Below are 22,342 nucleotides of genomic sequence, written 5' to 3'. Positions count from 1 at the left end.
AGAGGAGACAAGGAGAAACAAATTTAGGAGGATAACTTGGTTTCAAATGTTAGTAGGACATTTGCCGTTACCTCTCGGCAGGTTTGGTTCAGTCCCATTCTGGTATGTGACCTGGATATTGAAATCTTCCCCCCTGTTACTCAAAAGGTAGAATCGGTAGTACCTATCCTAATAAAAAGTCAGGAATAAACAATCAACTTTCATTGATAATTTGAATTAGGATTGCTCAGAGATTATAAATACATTTAGGATTTCAGAGAGGGGGAAAGGCTATCTCCTGTGTGCGTCTCTGATTAGTGTCCTTACGTTTGCTTAAATTCAAGTATGACTGAGAACCAACAACCCCTTCTGCCAGGTGTACTGATAAAAAATCTTAAGGGTTCTTCCCCCTGAAAAGGTTGGATCGAATCCTGCTCCCCAAAAACCCTTGCAAGTATGTTCACTCTGGCTGTCCATCAGGTTTCGATATGACCTGACATTCTGGTAAATGTACTGATGACAATATCTTAGAAATCTCCTGCTCCACATTGGTCAGGTGTGAATTTCCCAAAGGTTTGACAACAATGCTTTATTTTTAATTACTTTTCATTAAGTTGGATGAGATTAGACAACTCTTTGTGCTAAGTTTGGCTGAGATTCGATGCCTTTTTGGTAGATGTAGAAATGAAAAAGTCGCGCAAAACACGCTCTTCCGCCTTGTGAGTTGAGTCAAATTGAGACTTATATCTGTCTACTTTTGTGACTACGCGCTATAATTGTCTACAGTCTTTCAGAAAATTTTATCAGGATCAAAAATTGTAAAATTTCGCCCCTGGGTGGGCTCGAACCACCAACCTTTCGGTTAACAGCCGAACGCGCTAGCCGATTGCGCCACAGAGGCTTATTCTCTGGGAACAATTTTTTTGTTTTTTAATAGACCTTGGCTCATGCAGAGAACTATGTTTTTTTGAAATTTCTCTAGTTTAGGCACCATTCTCATGCATGCTGACAGGAGGGGGAAAGGGCGAAAGGAGATTTATCTTTCAATAGTGATCCAATCAAAGGTGCCTTAAAAAAATTCCAGGGGGGAAGACACCGGAATATCAAAAGTGGTTGGGGGACAGGGAATATATTTTAGGATATTTTTTCGCAGGAATAATTTTGTTTTGAATTTACTTAAGAAATAATTCTTAATAAAAAACAAGTGCAACTAAATTTGCATGCAAAATGAAATAAAATTCAGTAAATTTTAAACGGCAAGGATTCCTGATAAAGGGATCAATCCCTTTAATCAATAATATGTCTAAATATTATGTGTTTAATCTTAAAAGAAAATCATACTCAAACCAAAGCTACCGAAAGATTTATTACTTCCGAAGTTTATAACAGATGAACGCTAGACTTGTCTTTGTGTAATTTCCTAAGCCTCAGAATTGGTTACAGAAGGAGTAGTGATGCTCAAAAATCATCTCAACGCAGAAAACACGGTCAATATTTCAATGATCTCTGTTTGATTATTGATGGACAGCAGAGCTTAGAGAGAAACATTTTTCTAAAGGAAAGAAAAAAGTATGTGAAATAAAGTAAAATTATATAACCTGACAATGAAAAAAGTGCAGTAATTACAAAAAAAATACACAAAACAATACCATACTGATGAAAAATAATGTATATAATAATAATAATAATTTATCCATAACCCACTGCACAAAACAATATGAGGATAGTGGAGTAAACAGAGAGAAACCAAAATAAGCATCAGTAATGAAAACAACACAAGAAAAGAAAACAAAATGCTGGGGGTATGAACTCCCAGCATTTTCGGCTCTATTGAGCAATTTTGAAGCGTTGGATGGATTTTTGAATCGATAGTATCGATTCAAATATCGATAGTATCGATTCAAATATCGGTAGTATCGATAGTATCGATAGTTTTGAACTTGGTTATCAAATACCAAAATATTTAATGCCTTCAGAGTCAGTGATTATAAAAATTAAAGCATTTTCAAAGTAACTTGTTCAAAGTAAAACACTAAAACTAAGATTAAGGAAATCAAATGAAAATTTCTAGTGCAGGGCGTTATTGAGAAAGGCTGAAAGTGTTCACTGAGTCGCTGAGTAATACTGATATTCTTATTTGAATCTTGGAGATCAAAAACCAATATACTTGACGCCTTTATACTTATAAGCTTTTTCAAAATGAACAAATAGATCAATGCAGTCACTCTTGATAAAGATAAGTAAATAAATAAATAATAATAAAACACAAAAAAAACACGTATCCGTTCAGGGGGAAAATACAGAATTAAACATTTCTGATTATAGTGGCTTCGGTTATCAGTTCATGGGTGCTCGTGATGTGTAAGCGAAAGTGGACAGCGTATTTTTTTTTATCGAGATTGCCCCCTTTTTAAGTTGTTTTTATTTTCTTTACTATAATTACGTAAATTTTCTTACGTACTAATAACTTGGGATGTTTAAATTCAAACTCGACGCAAATATGTATTTTAAATCATCATAAAATGCTGATTCTTTTATTTAATGTTATCCATATTTAGGTTCTTGTGTTTTTGTTATTGATAAAGATCGCTATTTACTTACCATTCATTAGTATGAAGAATATGATTTTTTGTTTACTCCAACCAAATCATATGGAAAAAAAAGTCTTTGTTAGAAACTGGAAAGGGGTCCCTCAGTCACAAATAAGAACTTACATTGTCATTATTAAGGGTCAAAGTCTATTGGCAGGCAGCTAATGGGACAACTCACATTTTTTCCATGTTTTTTCCCTATTCTGCTTTTTTTGGTATCCTCACGATTACCTAATAGTCCCAAATTTTTAGGGGGGTATACTCCCCCTACCCCCTCCTTTGCCGAGACCCATGGATCCGCTCTTAATTAAATTGAAACATTATATTCTGGATGTTAGAAAAACCGTCTAAAAGAATTTCCAAAAGTAGAATAACTAAGAAAAGTTTTGTCCTAACCTAACTGTAACCATTTTCATTTGAAGTTGTATCGCCACCAAAAATTTACCCCACTCCATTCCTCCGGGAGAATGTTTTTGCTTGCATAAATGTTACAGACACTACGAAGCCACACATTTTGTATTAACAAGTTGGTAATTTATTGCGAAAGAAAGAAAAGTGGCAGAATACATTAGACTTATATAATTTGGGCTATATATTTGCACGTTAGAGGGGTGGGGGTAAGTATTTGGACAGTGTTAAGTTAGAAAACAATTCTGACTTTGTTATATGCAGAATAATTGTACTTGATGAATTTCGCATGCGGACCCACTATTCCCCCCCCAATGTGCAAATATATAGCTCACTTTGTTTCTAAAGTTATTATGCACTATTATATATTGACGTAAAAAAGGGACGAAAGAGGGTCAATTTAGAAGCTAATAATGTCTCGTGATTGATCAAAGTAACGCATTTTTCCTGTCTCGCCAGCCTCTATATAGCGTAGTGATCATTTTACCTTACTTACTTTACCTTACCTTACTTTTGACAACTCTCATCGTTTAGCTTACCTTTTATCTTGTCTTTTAAGCTCCAATATAGCATCCGTATCCTTTTGCCCTCCCTGCGACATTCGCTTTACATTTTAACATTTGCGTTTCTGGCCTCTCTTGTGCTCGGGGCAAAACCCTGTTTAGCCCCTCCCCCCTTGTCTCCCAAAAGTTTTTCAGCCAATTTTAACAAAATTGTCATTTATTAACAGAACTTTTTCAATTGCGTCCTCTACTTTATTTTCATAAAAATACAATTTAAAATTTTTTAAAATGGTCATTATCGTTAGATTACTTATTTGAAATTTTGGGCCCCAAACATTTCTGTGCCCGGGGCAAGTGCCTCTTTGTCTCCCTCCTAAAACCGCCTGATTTTTAATCTTTTTCTTTTTTCGTTTGCCTTACCCTCTATCTTGTCTTTTAAGTTTAAATTTAAATTGGGATGTTCATATAGGATACAGGTCATATTGCCTGACTTCTAAAAATTTTCTCACTTGTAATTATTTGCTTTGGCATTTTTCGTTTCTCGATTTTCTGTGTTGCAACGAGATCGTATAGCCTTATCTCTGAGATTATCCTTATCTACTGCTTACCATTTACTTTACCTTTCTTTTATTTTGAAGGCTCCAATACAACATCCTGACCATTTTGCCGCACTTGGCTTGACAACGCCGTCAGGGATTCTGCTTTGTGGGCCTCCAGGATGTGGCAAAACTCTTCTTGCGAAAGCTATTGCAAATGAAGCGGGAGTTAATTTTATCTCTGTAAAAGGACCAGAACTATTAAATATGGTTAGTAATTTTCAACATTTATTATTACTATCTTATTATTATCACTATCAGTGAAAAGATGGTGGTTCAACCAAGGCTCTTCTTGATGTTTCTGTTGCTAAACCTTTTTTTTTTCGAAGCAATACCTTAAGTTAGCCACCCTTTCCACCTTCATTAGAAATTCAGCTTATATCCGGCACTATTAAGGAAGAAAATTTACTGCTCAAGACTTTGGATGAACCCAGCTATTGAACTTTCTCAGGCAAATCGAGTGAATGAACCCGAAGTAATTATTCTGTTTGTATAAATATGTTAGTTAAAATTTTTATGGTTTAGTATATCTGCTAATGACGATCGCTGTATGGTTGAAATATCCAGACGTTTTATCTGGGTTTCACTGTCTAATATGACTTATTTCCATCTGAACGTTTATTTGTTCAGACCTTTTTTTGGGATAGGTAGCAAGGCTGTCCCCAACCTTCCTCCTTCATCCTGGCTTTGAACAGGCTGACACTTTAATGAAGCCGGACAGGCGGTATCCTATGTTTACTGGCTATGTTTACTCTTTTTCTTACATATGCTTAAACATGACATATGCTTACATGATTGTTTAAGAAAAATGTCGCTAAAATAAACAAATGAATTTAACGCACACTAAGTAAATATAGGATTGTAATATCGCTTTTTCTCTTTGATACTAACGAAAGAACTGGAGCTAAAATTTATGCACATGTTCCTTTTGTGCTATAATCTCGCGATATACAGTATAGAGTATTATGCAGTGTTGGGCATTACTAATAATTGCAGGCAAGTCTCATTTTCTCGTTGATTAAGTTAAAGATTATCAGAATATAGAATTGATGGAAACAAAATTCCTTCCAACAGATACAACTTTGCAAAATGCTAGATAATGAAATCAGAGTAAAGAGCTAAGCAATAGAGTATAGATGCAGAGGTATAAAATATAGACTAAAGACTCTAATGTAGACTATAATAGTTTTGTGCTTCAAGACTGGCGGTATCTGGCAGGCAATTTAGAAATCAAATAACGCGCCTCCTCACAAATATGGAAGATGGCCTGCTTGTCTTGTTTTTTTTTATGGGTAATGGAAAGGAATTCCTTCCAAAAGACAGAACTTTAGCAAAATGTTTAATAAATTATAATATGATTATAATAATGATGGAAATTTGTTTCTCTGGATCTTAAGTCCCATTTTGTTCCCAGGTCCTTCACGTAAGATCTTTGGCGTCTACTCTCGTTCTTTTTATTATTTATTATTTTATAATAAGATATATTAAAAGAATAAAAAAAAGGATAAAGATCCTCCTGGGCTATTGCTGGCGTATAGGGCATCGAATCAACGTTTCAGTTGCTTGTTTTTTTTTACAGGGACAAGTAGGAAGCTTGTTGCCCAACCTTGCTGCAGCAGGGATTGAGCCCTGATGAACTCCATATTGCCAAGCAGAGCCTCAATCCATTGTGCTACAATAGGTTAAGATATATTAGCCAAAAGTTACATCACTTGTAAATATCCACACAAGCGGAAAACTTAAGGGGGGGGGGGCTCTGGTTAAGTTTCTTAGAGGAGGGTCAAAATCATAAGCAAATATAATATCATAAATTTTTTTCAGGGGTGGGGGTGGTCTCTTTCAACTAGGATCGAAGGTCCCTTTTTGCAGTTATCTTCATAGGTTATAAATTATTATGTGATAAAGTTGGGCTTTGAAATTAGTCCAGCCAAGAGAAAAAATAAGTTTAATTTCCAATATGTCCCTCGTGCAACGATTGTGATAGCAAATGTAGGAAAAACCGCAACAAAAGGAAAACACGCCAAATAAACCGCGGAAATAAACAAAACAAAAATGATGTGATCGAAGTTGAATTAGATAAAAAGAAATCCTGAAAAATGTCGCAAAATTAAAACTTTAAAACTTAAAAACTAATAATTCTCCACTCCTAAGTTTGAATGAGTGATTTTCTGAGCATTGGCTGCTATTTCTTTTATTTATATTGGACATGGGTTGTTATTAAAATTTAGGGTTGGTGTTTAACATCCATGCTTTGATTTCGTTGGATACAAGTGTAAATATTAATAATAGGCTCATATATATTATATTTTGGCTCATAAATATTATATAATTATAATAGTTATAATTAGTTATTATATAGTATATATTATTAATTAGTTATATTATTAGTTATATAACTAATTTAGTTATATAATTAGTTATATTATATAATATAATAGTTATAATAGTTATAATTATTATAGTTATATGATATATAATTATAATCATAAATATTATATAATTACATATAATTATATAAAATTATATAATATTATCATAATTATAATAGGCTCATAAATATTTTATATTTTGCAGTACGTTGGTGAGAGTGAGCGAGCGGTACGACAGTGTTTTCAAAGAGCTCAGAATTCTGCACCTTGTGTCATATTTTTTGACGAGATTGATGCTTTATGCCCCAAGAGGTCTGGTAGTTCAGAGGTATGGTTTTCCTTCTTGTTCTTCGCTATGTCAGTCGCGATTTTTTAATAAAGAAAATTATTTAGGCTGTCTAGTCTTGATTGGGTGTAACTTTTAGTTCATACTGATGCGGTTTTTTTTAACACTAAACGGCTCAAGGATAGTGGATACAGCTAAATTGCAAAAATGTTTACACAGAAACGGTTCATGGCAGCCGTTGAACCGTAAAATTCCCTTTTCTAATATAACAAAACAATAGGTAGCGGCCAGGAGCTTAGCTCCAGCATTTTTATTGGGGGTACAAGAGAGGTCTACATCCAAAGAGTCAAGGGACATGGGCTATATAATAATTATGGCACTTGATGTTAACCAAGTGATCGTTTCTAAGATCTAAGTGATCTTTCTAAGTGATCTTTTTAATTCGGAAAAAATAGAAAAATTGAAGTATTTTTAACTTACGAACGGTTGATCAGATCTTAATGAAATTTGATGTTTGGAAGGATATCGAGTCTCAGAGCTGTTATTTTAAATCCCTACCGGATCTGGTGACATTTGGGGGGGGGGGAGTTGGGAGGGGGGAACCTAAAATCTTGGAAAACACTTAGAGTGGAGGGATCGGGATGAAACTTGGTGTGAAAATAAGCACACGTCCTAGATACATTATTGACATAACCGGAACGGATCCGCTCTCTTTAGGGTAGCTGGGGGGGGGGGGATTAATTCAGAAAAATTTGAAAAAAGGAGATATTTTTAACTTACGAACGGATGATCGGATCTCAATGAAATTTGATATTTAGAAGGATATCATGTCTCAGAGCTCTTATTTTAAATCCCGACCGGATCTGGTGACATTGGGGGGGGGGAGTTGGGAGGGGGAAACCTGAAATCTTGGAAAACACTTAGAGTGGAGGGATCGGGATGAAACTTGGTGGGAAAAATAAGCACAAGTCCTAGATATATGATTGACATAACCGGAACGGATCCGCTGTCTTTGGTGTAGTTGGGGGGGGGGGGGGGTAATTCTGAACAGTTAGAAAAAATGAGGTATTTTTAGCTTACGAACGGGTCATTGGATCTCAATGAAATTTGATATTTAGAAGGATATTGTGTCTCAAAGCTCTTATTTTAAATCCCGACCGGATCTGGTGACATTGGGGGGAGTTTGAGGTGGGGGAACCTAAAATCATGGAAAACGCTTAGATTGGAGGGATCGGGATGAAACTTGGTGGGAAAAATAAGCAGAAGTCTTAGATATGTGATTTATATAATTGGAACGGATCCGCTCTATTGGGGGGGGGGGGGTAATTCTGAAAAATTTGAAAAAATGACGTATTTTTAGCTTACGAAGGAGTGATCGGATCTTCATGAAACTTCACATTTAGAGGACCTCGTAACTCAGGTCTCTTATTTCAAATCTCAACTGGATCCAGCGTCATTGGGGGTACAGTTGGGGGGGGAAGTCTTAGAAAATACTTAAAGCGGAGAGATGAGGATGAAATTGGATGGGAAGAATAAAACCCTGTCCAAGATACGTGACTGACATAACCGCAGCGGATATGCTCTCTTTGTTGGAGTTGGGGGGGGGGGGGTAATTTTGAAAATTGAGGTATTTTTAACTTACGAAAGGGTGACGAAAATTGGTAGGCGTATCAGAGAGCTGCACAAATTGACTTGATAAAGTCGTTTTCCCAGATTCGACCAATCTTTTGATTCTTAGAATTTTGTTAGAGCTCATACCATATGAGCTCTTGGCTCTTAGCTCTTCTTGCCTCGTCACAAGTGCCATAAGAGCTCTTAGCTCTTGTTCTTTGTCCTTTAGGTAGTTGAGGCCGAGTCAGTCTTTTCTTTCTTCCCCTCATTTGTCCTACTTTAATTGCATTGTTTTTGTTGCTTTTGTCGCATTGTTTTTGAAGCTTCTTTCGTTTTTTTTCGTTCTTTTGTTCTATTTTAATTACATTGTTTTTGTTTCTTTTTGTCGCATTATTTTTGAAGCTGCTTTCGTCTTTTCTTTTTTCCTTCTTTTGTCCTATTTTAATTGCATTGTTTTTGTCAAAGAAACGGTTCATTGCAGCTGTTGAAGCGTAAAACTACTAACTACTACTAATAACTCACTGCAGCACCAAGCCGCCTGAGGCCAACACAGCTACGCACGCTCCTCCTCCAACCTAATCTATTTAAAGCCTCCCTCTTTACACCCTCCCAGGAAGTTCCCATTTCCTTTAAATCCTTATTTATGACATCCTCCCAACCCAGACAAGGACGACCTGCTTTCCGTGTAGCCCCAGACGGTTGGCCAAAAAGGACAATCTTCGGTAATCTGTCATCCTTCATCCGTAGAACGTGGCCTAGCCATCTCAACCTTTCTTTCATTATAGCCCCAGAAAGCGGGATTGAACCACACTTTTCGTACAACCTACTGTTTGAATTACGGTCAGTCAGCCGGGTACCCAGAACAATCCGTAGGCAATTTCTCTGGAAAACATCTAGTAAATTTTCATCTGCTTTTCGGAGTGTCCATGCTTCAGAGCCATATTTGACCACTGTCATCACTGTAGCTTCCAATATTCTAGTTTGTAGGCTTATCTTTCTATTCTTCCAAACTTTTTTTAACTGTGAAAAAACACCCTGAGCTTTAGCTATTCTACTTTTAACATCTTCACTGCTCCCACCATCTTTACTAATAATACTACCAAGGTAACTGAAGCTCCCAACCTGATCAATCTTTTCGTTACCTAAGGTCACCTGTTCATCTTCACTTATTCCTAACCTTAGTGACTTAGTCTTCTTAACATTAATTTTCAAGCCTATTTTAGCACCCTGAACTCGTAAAACCTCTAAAAATTCATTCATTTTGCTCACACTTTCATCTAATATGCTTAAATCATCAGCATAATCTAAGTCCAGGAGCGTTCTTCCTCCCCATTTGATTCCATGGTCTCCAATTGCCTTTCCTGTGCTCCTTAAGACGAAGTCCATCAAAATGATCCATATAAAGGGGGATAGAACACAACCCTGCTTAACTCCTGATTTAATACAAAACCAGTTGCTAACCTCATTTCCTACCTAAACCGCAGCAGTATTATTCTCGTACATAGCGCGAATCACTTTAATGTATTTTTCTGGTATACCATATAACGATAAGACCTTTGTTAACGCTGTTCTATCAACAGAATCGAAAGCTTGCTCATAATCGATAAAACTAAGGACCAAAGGTGTTTGACAACGAAGGGACTTCTCAATTATTAACCTAAGAGTGAAAACATGGTCGACACATCCTCTACCTTTTCTAAAACCGCATTGTTCTTCCCTTAAAACTTTGTCTACAGCATGTCTCAGTCTAAAAAGTATCATATTACTCAGTAATTTGCTACCTACAGAGACCAGACTAATGCCTCGATAATTCCGACATTCACTCTTGTCACCTTTCTTATACAGTGGTTTAATTAAGGTTTTCCTAAAATCATTGGGTACTTCCCCTTTTTCAAAAATCATGTTCATAATCTTCAGTAGCTTATTCCTAACCTCAGAGCCACCATATTTAAGGAACTCATTAATCATACTATCAGCACCTGGGGCCTTATTATTTTTTAATCCTTCTAGTACTGTCGCTAATTCTTCCTCACTAAACAAATCTTCCTTCACATCCAAGGTATCACAAACTTTTTCATTTTCATCTATATCTTTTCCTGCAACTGTATCTCGGTTTAGCACATTCTCAAAATGTTCCACCCATCTTTCTTTAACTTTTTCCTTATCACTAATTGTGGCCCCATTTCTATCTTTAACTGGGACTAGTCCGGACCGGCTACTCCCTTTCAATTTATTAACATGCCAGTATAATATTTTACTATTATGCCGTCTAGCCGCATCTTCCAGATCCTCAGCAATTTTATCCATCGCCTCCATTTCACATCTCCTTAGTTCATATTTTAATGCTTTCTCCACTTTCTTTACATTCCTTTTGTTTTCATACGACCTATCGCTCAGATAATTCTTATACAAACCCCTTCTACTCTCTATTAAACCTAAAGCTTTTTCACTAATATTCCTAGTTGCTGTCTTAGCACTCTTCCCTAGGACACCATCAGCAACTTCACAAATTGTTTTTCTGAAATTATTCCATCCATCTTCCACATTGTCAAATTTTAAACCCTCAAGTTTAGTACTCAACTGTTCCTGGAATTTTTTTCTCAAATTTTCATCCTGAAGTCTACCAACATCATAACTTTCCGGGAGGGAGTTACTCTTCCGAAATTTCAGCTTTAAATTAACCTTAGACACTACTAGATGGTGATCTTTACTTTTAACATCAATAACGGCACTCCTATACACCATAGTATCTTGTATTGATCCTGCTAGTCTTCTGTTTACAATAACATAATCAATAAGGTTTGCTGTCTTACCATCACGTGAATACCATGTCAACTTATGGGCCATTTTGTGACCAAACACCGTATTGGTTATAACTAGGTTGTTATACCTACAAAATTGCAAAAGCCTATAGCCATTACTGTTTTCTTTTCCTACATCAAAATTACCTAGGCTAGGATACCATCTATCCCTATTTCTACCAACCTGGGCATTAAAATCTCCTAGCAAAAACACCATATTTCTACCTGGTACCCTGTCTATTTGCTCCTGTAACTGTAAGTAAAATTCATCTGAGTCACTAGTATCTCCATCAGTTGGTTCAATGGGGGCATATACTACTATAACTGATACCCTAAACTTTTTAGTCATAAAATGAGCAATTAGTATTCTATTATTAATACCTTCCCAGCCTAAACAAGACTTAGCAGCTTCCTTATTCATCATGAGCCCTACTCCCTGTCTATGTACCCCATCCTTCCTTCCTGAGTAAACAAATTCTATGTCACCTAATTTCATGCTTCCTACCCCTGGGATATGAGTTTCTGAAACTCCTAATAAATCCAGTTCAAACCGTCTGAATTCGTCAGTCAAAATGTCGATGCGATAGTCATTTTTTAACGTCGTAACATTCCAAGTTCCAATTTTCATGTTCTTTAAATCTTTGAAATTATTTTGGCCTCAAGAAAAGCAGTGATCCCGGATACCAGTGCAGGATGGGGACCAACATATCTTCTCAAGTCTACACCGAAGCGCTTAAGCCGGCTTAGAACCGGACAGCAAGAAGTCCCTGGGACCTCCAGTAAGTTGGAGGCTTTGTGCAATCCTGGGCCCATCTTGGTCACAACATGGTTTTCAGCACTTGGCGATGCTCTTCTATCAACTAGAGTCGAAATCCTGCACAGACAGTCCCAAGCCTATTACCTCCGACTCATTATATATTCATGCCTACAAATATTATGCTACTACGGGGAGGCAGCCCATAGTAAGCTGGTATGAAATATTTAAATAGCATATTGATATATCAATATTGACATATATATTTAACTTATGAAAGTTCTTTAGCCGAACTGGCCAGACATGACAATAAACAACAAAGAGAGATAAAACTCTACAAAAAAAAACCTCAAACGAGACTACGGCCAGTATACGGCCAATATGTTTCACGCAAAACTAAACGGTTGACGTGGGGTGAATCAGAAAAAAAACATTTATATATCATCATTTAAACTCACTGTAATAAGAAAGAAAGGAAAAAAGAAAGATGAAAGAAAGAAAAATTCTATAAAGCAATAATAATACTACACGGGCAGAAACCACATATCATGTCCATACAGTGTGGTACCATTGACCAACCAAAAAACAAGTGCAGCTTAATTTAAATCGATTCAAATCTCCAAAACAAGGAAATCTCCGTTTCATGGCCCTTCAGCCAGGAAGTACAATGGGGGGCTGGGGGCCAACCATCCTGTGCTCTCGCGCAACCTTCCTACTTGCCTTCCCCAGATTTATCCAGGTACCCATTTAGAGCTGGGTCGACTCTGGCTGAACTCACAGTGCCAGTGCCCAAACTAAATAACTGGCTACACCTGGGATCAAACCCGTGCCTCATGGACAAATGATTCTCAGACCAGAACGCCAACCACCCCTAGAATTATGGTTATGTATATTCCATTGGCGATAAAACAAGCCATTAAAACACTCCGACAGCAGGTTCACATCATGTCTATACATAAGCACTAATATAAAAAAAGATCCGCCGTCGGCAATATCCGAAGATCCTTTTAAACTTCTCGAACCGATCCTCTTTCTGATTTATCTGATAATACTCTAAAAAACTGGCTTTGAATAATTTGCAGAAAAATTAATGTAGGCCTAGTAATAGGCTAAGTCAAGTTCTAGAAGCCAAGAAAAATATCCAAAGGACTAGCCTGTATCAGCATAGACTAGCTGGGTCTAATTAATAATATAATTTTTATCTTGTATGAGTATTTCCCTGGAAATGCCCTCCCAGGCCTTGAGGATTTAAAGGACATAGCCTTTATATCCTTTGTCATATACTAATAGACAACTTCTGTTAAATATGATTTGTTACTGAGTTATTTGCATTGTATGGATCTAAAAAGCTTTTAATCCAAAATAACGGATGCGTTTTTCAACAGCTCAGTAGAAATATTTCAAGGCAGCCAGTAAACTTTTACTGCTGATGATGAACACTGCATATGTGTTCGAAATATCCAGTTAAATAATTTTATATCTATTCACTGTCAATAAAAAGGTATCATCCTTATTTTGAACTGTTTTACTTTCGACTCTGATGTTACAGCTGAAAAATACGCGTTTTAAATCTAGGCAAATGTTTGGTTTCAAATTTGGGATCGGCTGGGAATCATGGACCCTTAACAAATATTTCCCTAGCCAGGCGTAATTTGTGGAGACTGGATTTTGACTTAACATAATTCAAGAAAAATAGATTTGGTGATTAATCTCTTACAAAGAAACTTTAGCTTTAGTTCATTTACATTGTAGATGAACTCATAACAAATATCCAATTTTCTTTGAAATCTTATATTTCTTTGAGAAACTTCGCAGACGCTACGCGTTAATTGGCGCTAATAAATTTTAATCCCATCTTCCAGTGTTGAATATCTGAAGACCCAATTCTTACTAGTTTTCTATTCTCTTTTGGGTAGACAGGCAGCGTTTTGAGCCTAAAGTATGATTTTCTTGGAGGTATAAAAGGGCTTACCACATGGTTTAAGCCTATCCTCGCTTACCAAATGGTCTTCCCATGTTCAATCACCGAATATTCAATTCTTATTAGTTTCGCGTTCTCTTTTGTGTGAACGAACAGCGTTTTGAGTCAAACTTCTGGTTTTCTGGTAGGTATAAAAGGGCTTATCACATGGTGTAAGCCTACCTTAGCTTACCAAATGGTTTCTAATCCCCATTTTCCCGTGTCAAATCACCGAAGATCCAATTCTTATTAGCTTCCCATTCTCTTTTGGGTAAACGAACAGTGTTTTGAGTCAAACTTCTGGTTTTCTGGTAGGTATAAAAGGACTCACCACATGGCGAAACCTTACCACAGCTTACCACATAGTTTCTTTAGTACAACTCATAGTGGATTTTTTTTATCATTTCCTTTGTATTTTAGAACAATTCTAGTGCGCGAGTTGTCAATCAGCTGTTAACAGAAATGGACGGTCTCAATGCCCGAAAAAATGTCTTCTTGCTAGCTGCCACAAATAGGCCTGACATTTTAGATCCTGCTGCGCTACGACCTGGAAGGCTGGATAAGACTCTTTTTGTTGGTCTCCCCACTCCGTCGGATAGGATTGAAATACTGAAAGCATTAACTAAGGTAAAGGCTGAAGCTACTACTTTGATTAATTGTGTAAATAACATTCTTTATCCTCCAAAATAGGAAAAGCTGCAATAGTTTTGTCATTTGCCCCCTTACCTCTCCCTTGATTTTTTAGATCTCTAAATTTTTAGAGAAGCTATTTTCAGCTTTTTTTAAATGAAAATACTATTTTCTAGGTATATTCAGTTGATAAATAATCCCCCCCCCCAAAAAAAAAGAACAACAACAAACAAACATTTTTTAGAGTAACAAATTAAAACTCTCCCACTATATTTTCGTGATTTAGCACCCCTGTCATGCGGTAAGTGGCAAATTATTTTTAGGTGGCTGAAATATGAGCGGGGGTGCAAATAAATACAATATGCACAAGTAGGAGTAACATAAAAAGCTCATGAAAATGCAGGAAAAAATTGGCGCCTCAAGCTTTTGGGTGTGAGGATAATAGGGAAGATAGGTGGTGCTCGTAATAGGTCAGATGTATCATTAACCAAATTAGCAAAAGCTTGTTCAGTTACATCATGAACCATACAAATCAATACTAAAACACTCATCTTCAAATTCATAAATTAAACTTAATCAAACATTCAGTGCTTCTTAAAGCGTTATTGTTAGTATACTGAGTTAAATAAGGAACAACTGACTCAAAATACTAAGTTCGAGGCTAACAGTGTTGTCAATTTACAAAAGCGTACGGAGTAGAGGGTAGAGGTGCGGGGGTATAAGCGTAGAGGTGCAAAGTTATATTCTGGTCTTTAGAAGGCATAAGGATGTCAGTCCTACTCCTTTTAGTTTATACCCGTTTTGAGTTTGATTAATTGTTTGAGTTTGAGTTACTTGTGTAATTTTGTTCGTTTTGGTTTTAATTTATTTACTGATTTATGATAGTTTTATGCTTGAAAAATTATTTTACTTTATTTCTGCTCGTCTTTCGTTTTATGCAGCTCTTTACTTTTCTTTGAAAAACTGCTTTTGTGGAAAGAATTTTTTTAAATCAATTATGTAACAATGATAGTCAGATATGAAGTTCAAAAGAGAGAGATGCATCTATATTGTATTTTTTATTTGTTTATTTTAGTAATGCTTGCAGGACTCCTTCTTACGTATGTGTAATCAGTAAGCGTCATAAGAATCCACCAGACATACTATTGTAAAACTCCACAAGTAAAACAAGTCCTTTCAACAGAAGTTATTAGGACATAAATATATAAGAAAGTGAGAATTATAAATTATTACATAATATTTATTAATAAGTAATTAGACAATAATGATGACGAGATATAAAGTTAATAAAAAAAGTGATGAATTAGTACTCTTACTTCGCGAACATTCCACGTAACTGTTATAAGATTTCATAAGAGATGCTAGAGTAAGACTCTTTTGGGACAGCCAGTCTTTTCAGCAGAAGATTTATGTAGCCCTGGGGATTAAAACTATCCCTGATATTTCAACCCTGGTTTGGAAAGATGAATGAGGATACTTCACTTGCAACTACTGTCTTTTTTAACTTGCCTTCCTGTGAACTTGACACTATTTTTATACAGTTAAGGATGTGATATAGTTCGAAGAAGACGTCTAAGCTCACATGCAGCTATGATCATTTAGTCATCAGTTAGTCAACAATTAGTCATCATAGTCGTTAATGGATGCTCTTGCCCATCCTTTGCACAAAGCCTGAAAATAAGGGTTTGTTGGGAGGGCAAGGATTAGTTTTGTTTTTAATGAAGATACAAGATACAATATTTTTTTTCTTCAATGAAAATATTGAAAAAGGTATTTTTCTAAATCTAGGAGGGGGGGGGGTAAAATTTAGTTATTAACTGTCCTCCTAGTACTCCCTAGCACTCCCCGTTCCTCCTAAAAAAAAGTTTGTGTCTCTGTTATCAGTTCATTTTTTATCCCTTTTGTATATCTGGTCATGGAATCTTTCGAAGGAGAATATGAGTAATGTATTTCTAATCTGTATATATTTGTGAATGAAAACTCTGAATGAACTGAACTCTGAACCATCAATCTAAGTGGCCGCCCAAAGAAAGACATGAAAGCACTTAGTACTGGGCGACCACATATATTACTTAACAAACAAAACGCAAACAAAACATGATGAAATAAACAAAAATAGATATGGAATCAATAAAAAATAATATAATAGTAAAATAATAATAATAATAAACAATAATAATGCTAAAAATAAGAATAAATATGGAAAAAAGAATAATAATAACCAACAAAAAATATGTCTTAACCAATATCTGAAAGAATGCTTTTTATTTTACTCTTAAATTTTTCATTTTACTTAGGGTGCTCTGCCGCCCAAATGATCTCTGAAGAAGAGCTCCAAAAGATTTTCCAGAGGATCAAGAAATCTGGGAATCGTCACACTTTTAATATATAAAGTCTCTGTTGAAACATGAACCAGAAAATAAAATCACTGACAGTTCTAAATGTCCATAAAATATGGATGTTTAGTTATTAATTCTTCTATAAATTGTCATTTTGATCCATCCTTTACTTTAAGACTAAGTTTGCTTTAAGGGTGTACAGGGAAGCCTTTTTTTAATGAACATACGAAAAAGCATTTCCATTTTTTTCAATGAAAATGTTAAAAAGGTATTTCTCAAAATCAAAAGGAAGGGGCAATAAAATCAAAAAGATAGCTGCCACCCTACCCCCCTCTCCCCTACCAAATGTGCGCCCCTGCTACTATGTCATTATCAGGTGTTTTAATATTTAAAATTTCTGCTAAAACTTAACCAGAAAATAAAATCACTGATGGTCCAATAAATAATCGTTATTTAAGGAGCACGCCACAGGAGCAATACAATACTAGGAACGAATCAAAGGTGGAATGACTTATCTTTGAAGAGACTGAAATTGTAGTTCCGTTGAAATTATAGTTAGAAGTATTATAGTGGTCCTTTTTAATTTTTGTTCTTTCAGAACGGCACGCGTCCATGTCTCGAGGCAGACGTTAATCTAGATGCCATTGCTATGGATGAGCGCTGTAATCGATTTACAGGTGCTGATATTGCAGCATTGACAAGGGAAGCTGCCATCTATGCACTGAGGGAAGCAGTTCTCTCGTTAGATAGTAGAGGGCACTTAACTAGTCATGACCAATTGATAAAACCAGAGAATCTTGCCGTAGCCAGACGGCATTTTGATTTTGCTTTCCAGAAAATCAAACCTTCTGTCAGTGAACAGGTATTTCTCGTTTAATTTATTTTCTGTTCATTATAATAATCAGGAGGTTTAATATTGAAGAACATTAAGTTAATAAACGTTTTTATAATATCAATTTCATCATTGAATATCAAAATCATCGATTTATCAGCAATTATAAAGGTTCTTATTTATTGTAATTTATTTTGTTTGCATATTTTGTTGAAGAAATGATTAGGCAGTAAACATTGCACACATCAGAAGATAGGATATATAAAACAGAGGAAAGAAAAAAGAGTGAATTGAAGACAGGCAACAGGTTCGCCAATTTTTTTGTTGCATTAATTGGAAGGTTCAGTATTAAAGAGGATTAAGTTAGTGACGTTTTCGTAATGACTTTTGGATATATTTCTTACTGGATATCTATTTTTTACCGTGACTTTTTTTCGATTTATATTACATATTTTTTATGTATTTATATAAAGATTTACTTTTGTTTTTCGCAGTTAAATCGTCTTGTCAGCAATTAAAAGGGTCTTATTCCTTGGAATTTGTATTGTCACAAATACACATTTATTCAAGAATCTGTTACACAATGAATACTGCACACGGCAGAATTCTTTTTATTCTTTAATATTCTGAACATTTTATTCTTCTTCTTCCGATTTTTATTCTTTTGTATTTTAGACATTTTATTCGTCTTCAGATTTAATTTTTTTTTTCTATTTTAAACATTTTATTTTATTATTATTTTTATTCTTTTCTTTTAAATTTTTTCTTCTTGTTCTTGTCTTTTCTAAACATTTATTCTTCTTGTTTTTTTTATTATTTTCCATTGAAAGTATTTTATTCTTCTTGTTCTTTTTATTCTTTTATTTTTTTTTTTTTTGGGGGGGGGGGTTAATTCTGAAAAATTAGAAAAATGAGGCATTTTTAACTTACAAAGGAGTGATCGGATCTTGATGAAATGTGATGTTTGGAAGGATATCGTGTCTCGGAGCTCTTATTTTGAATCCCGACCGGATCTGGTGAAGAAGAAGTTGGGGGGCGGAACCTAAAATCTTGGAAAACGCTAGTGTGGTGGGATCGGGATGGAACTTGGTGGGAAAAATAAGCACAAGTCCTAAATACTGGATTGACATAACTTGAATTGATATGCTCTCTTTGGGGGAGTTGGGGGGGGGGGTGTTAATTCTAAAAAATTTGAAAAAATGAGGTATTTTTAACTTACGAAAGAGTGATCGTATCTTAATGAAATTTCATATTTAGAAGGACCTCCAAACTCAGATCTCTTATTTTAAATCTCGACTGGATCCAGTGTCATTAGGGGGGGGGGGAAATCTGGAAAAACGCTTAAAGCGGAGAGATCAGGATAAAACTTGGTGGAAAGAACAAACACAAGTCCAAGATAGGTGACTGACATAACCGGACCGGATCCGCTCTCTTTGGTGGAGTTGGGGGGGAAGGGAGTAATTTGGAAAAATTAGAAAAAATGAGGTATTTGTAACTTACGAACGGGTGATCAGATCTTAATGAAATTTGATATCTAGAAGGATCTTTTGCTTTAGAACTCTCATTTTAAGTCCCGACCAGATCCGGTTACATTGAAGGGAGTTGGAGGGGGAAACTGGAATTCTTGGAAACGTGAAAATCGAGGTATCGAATGGGTGATCGGATCTTAATGAGACTTGATATATAGAAGAATCTTTTGTCTCAGATGCTCCTTTTTCAGTTCGAATCAGATCCGGGGACATAGAGGGTTGGAGGGGGGAAACAGAAATCTTGGAAACCGGAAATCTTGGAAAACTATTAGAGTGGAGAGATCGGGATGAAACTTGATGGGAAGAATAAGCACAAGTTATAGATACGAGATTGACATAATTGGTACGGATCCGTTCTCTTTGGGGGAGCTTGCGGTCGTTAATTTGGAAAAATTAGAAAAATGGATGTATTTTTAACTTAAGAACGGGTATCCAGATCTTAATGAAATTTGATATTTAGAAGGAACTCATGTCTCAGAGCTCTTATTTCAAATCCAGGCCAGATCTGTGGACATTGGGGGGAGTTGGAGGTGGAAACCGGACATCTTGGAAAACGCTTATAAATGTCGTAGATACGTGATTGACTAACCGGACTGGATCCGCTCTCTTTGGGGGAGTTAGGTGGTGGGGTTCAGCGCTTTGGCGAGTTTGGTGCTTCTGGACTGCTAGGACGATGAAAATTGGTAGGCGTGTCGGGGAGCTGTACAAATTAACTTGATAAATTCGTTTTCCCCGATTCAACCATCTGGGGGGCTGAAGGGAGAGGAAAAACTAGAAAAATTGAGGTATTTTTAACTTACGAGCGGGTGATCGGATCATAGTGAATTTTGATATTTAGGAGGACCTCTTGACTCCGAGCTCTTATTTTAAATCCCGACCGGCATTAAGCCTCTGATTTTCCTTTTAAAGCAATCTATTCATTCTTAGAATTTTACCAGAGCTCCTACCATATGAGCTCTTGGCTCTTCTGACCTCGTCATAAGTGCCATATGAGCTCTTAGCTCTTGTTTATTCTAAACTTCTTATTCTTGTTGTTCTCTTTATTCTTTTTTATTCTAAACATTCCATTCCTTTTATACTTTTCATTATTTTCTATTCTAAACATTTTTTTTATATCTTCTCAGGAGTTCCAAAAGTACGAAGAATTGCAGAAGAAATTCAGTTTAGCACCTTTAGCAGGAAATATGAAAATGGATGCGGAATAGTGTAAATATAATTTTGTCTCAAGAGGGAAGCTGCTCACATTGAAGAAGCATTCCACAAAATATTTGGAATGATTTTCTACGTACTTTATTTTTCAAGTACATTCGTTCATTTAAGTTTTTACCTTTTATTAGATTTATAGATCGTGCTCCTTGTGTAGAAGAGGGACAGGTGAATATATATTGGCTGCACAAGATACTTTCAGGGCCGTATCCAGGATTTTTTTTTTGGGGGGGGGGAGTACGAAAAAACTTGAAAAAGTGTATCAAAATTTGTTTGTATTCATTTTTGTTACCTTTTTTATGAGTCGGACAAACATTTATGGGGGGATTAACCCCCCCCCCCCCTCCCTGGATATGGCCTTGCATGCTTTAGTAAATACTACTATCAAAGTATTGCATGTAGAATTACAACAATTTAAAGCACTGCTTCTCAATCTTGACCTGTTTCAAACCTCATTTTTTGGTATTCTCCAGCAAACCCCTGAAAATTCCTTTAACATCGTTGTTTGTCTTCCAGGTCTGATCTTGGACTTCAGCACATTCTGTTTCCCTTTGCAGGTTATCTACTAAAGTAATTTTTTTTTTATTTAATTATAAGTCCTGTAATTATAAATCCCCTTTTTTATTTTATATTATATATTTTTATATTTTATTTAATAAGTCCTGAAGTCCTAGGAATATTGATGCAATAAGAGTATCGAGCTTTAACTATTCAACATTTCAGGGTAAATGTATGGTAAAGTCTCGCTTAGTCTTGAATAGCTCCCCTATTTTTTAAATAAAATATAAAATACACACTTACCATGTCTTTGTTAAAAAACCTGAGGCAGTATTCGAGGTTGCCAGCCGTTGTAACTTTAACTATAGAAGTTACTTGAAGTTGACTTCCACTGGGAACGGTTTTTTTTTTGGTTTATTAAGGCATAATCCTCATGAATTTCAGTTGCATTCATCACCCTTTCATTATAATTTAGCCTAATAATACTTTCAATACTTTTCAAACTGATCATAATACCAGTTGTAGTAATTTTGCACAGTTACTTGACAAAAGATGATCATTAACTATCTTTTTTAAAGGTACTAAATAAACATATATTTGAAGTTACTTTGTGGTCGTTCCAGCTATTACGATAACGTCAGCTTGAACAGAAATGCTAGTTTTATGTAATTTAGTTACTTTCTGCTCAGCTGGGAATGCACCCTGGATATTCAGAGCAGCGCCGATACCAAAAATAAACTGCAATGCTAAAAAAAGATAAGATAGAACTCATACAATGCGAGCAGAAATAATATGTGTTTGAACTAATATAACATCCATTGTTTGTCTATTCAACATTCTTATAAGTATCATGTTCAAATAACCTCTTTTTTAATTTTATTTTCTTTTTCACCCTTGAAAGAACCGCTTTTCCAATCACAGAGGCTGCTTAAAATGCTGTCTTTCAGTATCTTACCTACTCTGACCTTCTAGAAATCAGGAAAGTCTCACATAAGGTATTTAGGATCTTGGCAACTTGGTATGCTGCACACCCCCATTCCCTCTGACTGTTAACATGCTTCCCTCAGTCTGTTTTTCAAGTCTGAATCTTTGAAAACAACCGAACCGGCTTTGAGATTGTTTGGGGTCTCCGTTCAATCATAAGTTCCTTTCTCCGACACTATCCCCGACAGGGAATTCCTGCTTGTGTAGCCTCATAGTGGCATTAATCTTCAAGTTTTCCTAACCAAAACTGTGACTGCTAACAGTGCTGCAAGGTAACATAGAGGAGTGACGCCTCATGAAGAAATTATAGCTTAGTAAATGATAAAGCATTTGCAGTGGCTTCTGATTAATGGACAACACTTCTGGGTTTGGTGTGTTTTGGCGGGCTTTTTTGGCTGAAAAATCTCTTCCTAGCTATGTGATCTTAATATTAATAGGCGTGAATGTGTTATGAGTAATAGGTTTG

General features: G+C 35.8%; 1 protein-coding gene and 1 non-coding gene across 2 annotated transcripts in view; one reads left to right on the top strand and one right to left on the bottom strand.

Annotated features, from left to right (window-relative positions):
- Positions 1-20,507, top strand: part of LOC136041476 (nuclear valosin-containing protein-like) — a 79,821-nt gene extending 59,314 nt beyond the window's left edge. The window contains exons 10-14 of the mRNA XM_065726169.1: positions 4,120-4,287; positions 6,652-6,774; positions 14,279-14,485; positions 17,426-17,689; positions 20,313-20,507. Coding sequence (XP_065582241.1) covers positions 4,120-4,287; positions 6,652-6,774; positions 14,279-14,485; positions 17,426-17,689; positions 20,313-20,393 — 843 coding nt within the window. The 3' untranslated portion in view covers positions 20,394-20,507. The remainder of the gene's footprint in view (positions 1-4,119; positions 4,288-6,651; positions 6,775-14,278; positions 14,486-17,425; positions 17,690-20,312) is intronic.
- Positions 807-880, bottom strand: Trnan-guu (transfer RNA asparagine (anticodon GUU)). The gene has a single exon. It is a non-coding gene; the product is annotated as a tRNA-Asn (tRNA).
- Positions 20,508-22,342: the final 1,835 nt, after the last annotated feature.

The sequence above is a fragment of the Artemia franciscana genome, unplaced genomic scaffold (genome assembly GCF_032884065.1).
Source record: "Artemia franciscana unplaced genomic scaffold, ASM3288406v1 PGA_scaffold_23, whole genome shotgun sequence".
NCBI classification, from domain to species: domain Eukaryota; kingdom Metazoa; phylum Arthropoda; class Branchiopoda; order Anostraca; family Artemiidae; genus Artemia; species Artemia franciscana.
This window is presented reverse-complemented; position numbering and strand designations above follow the sequence as displayed.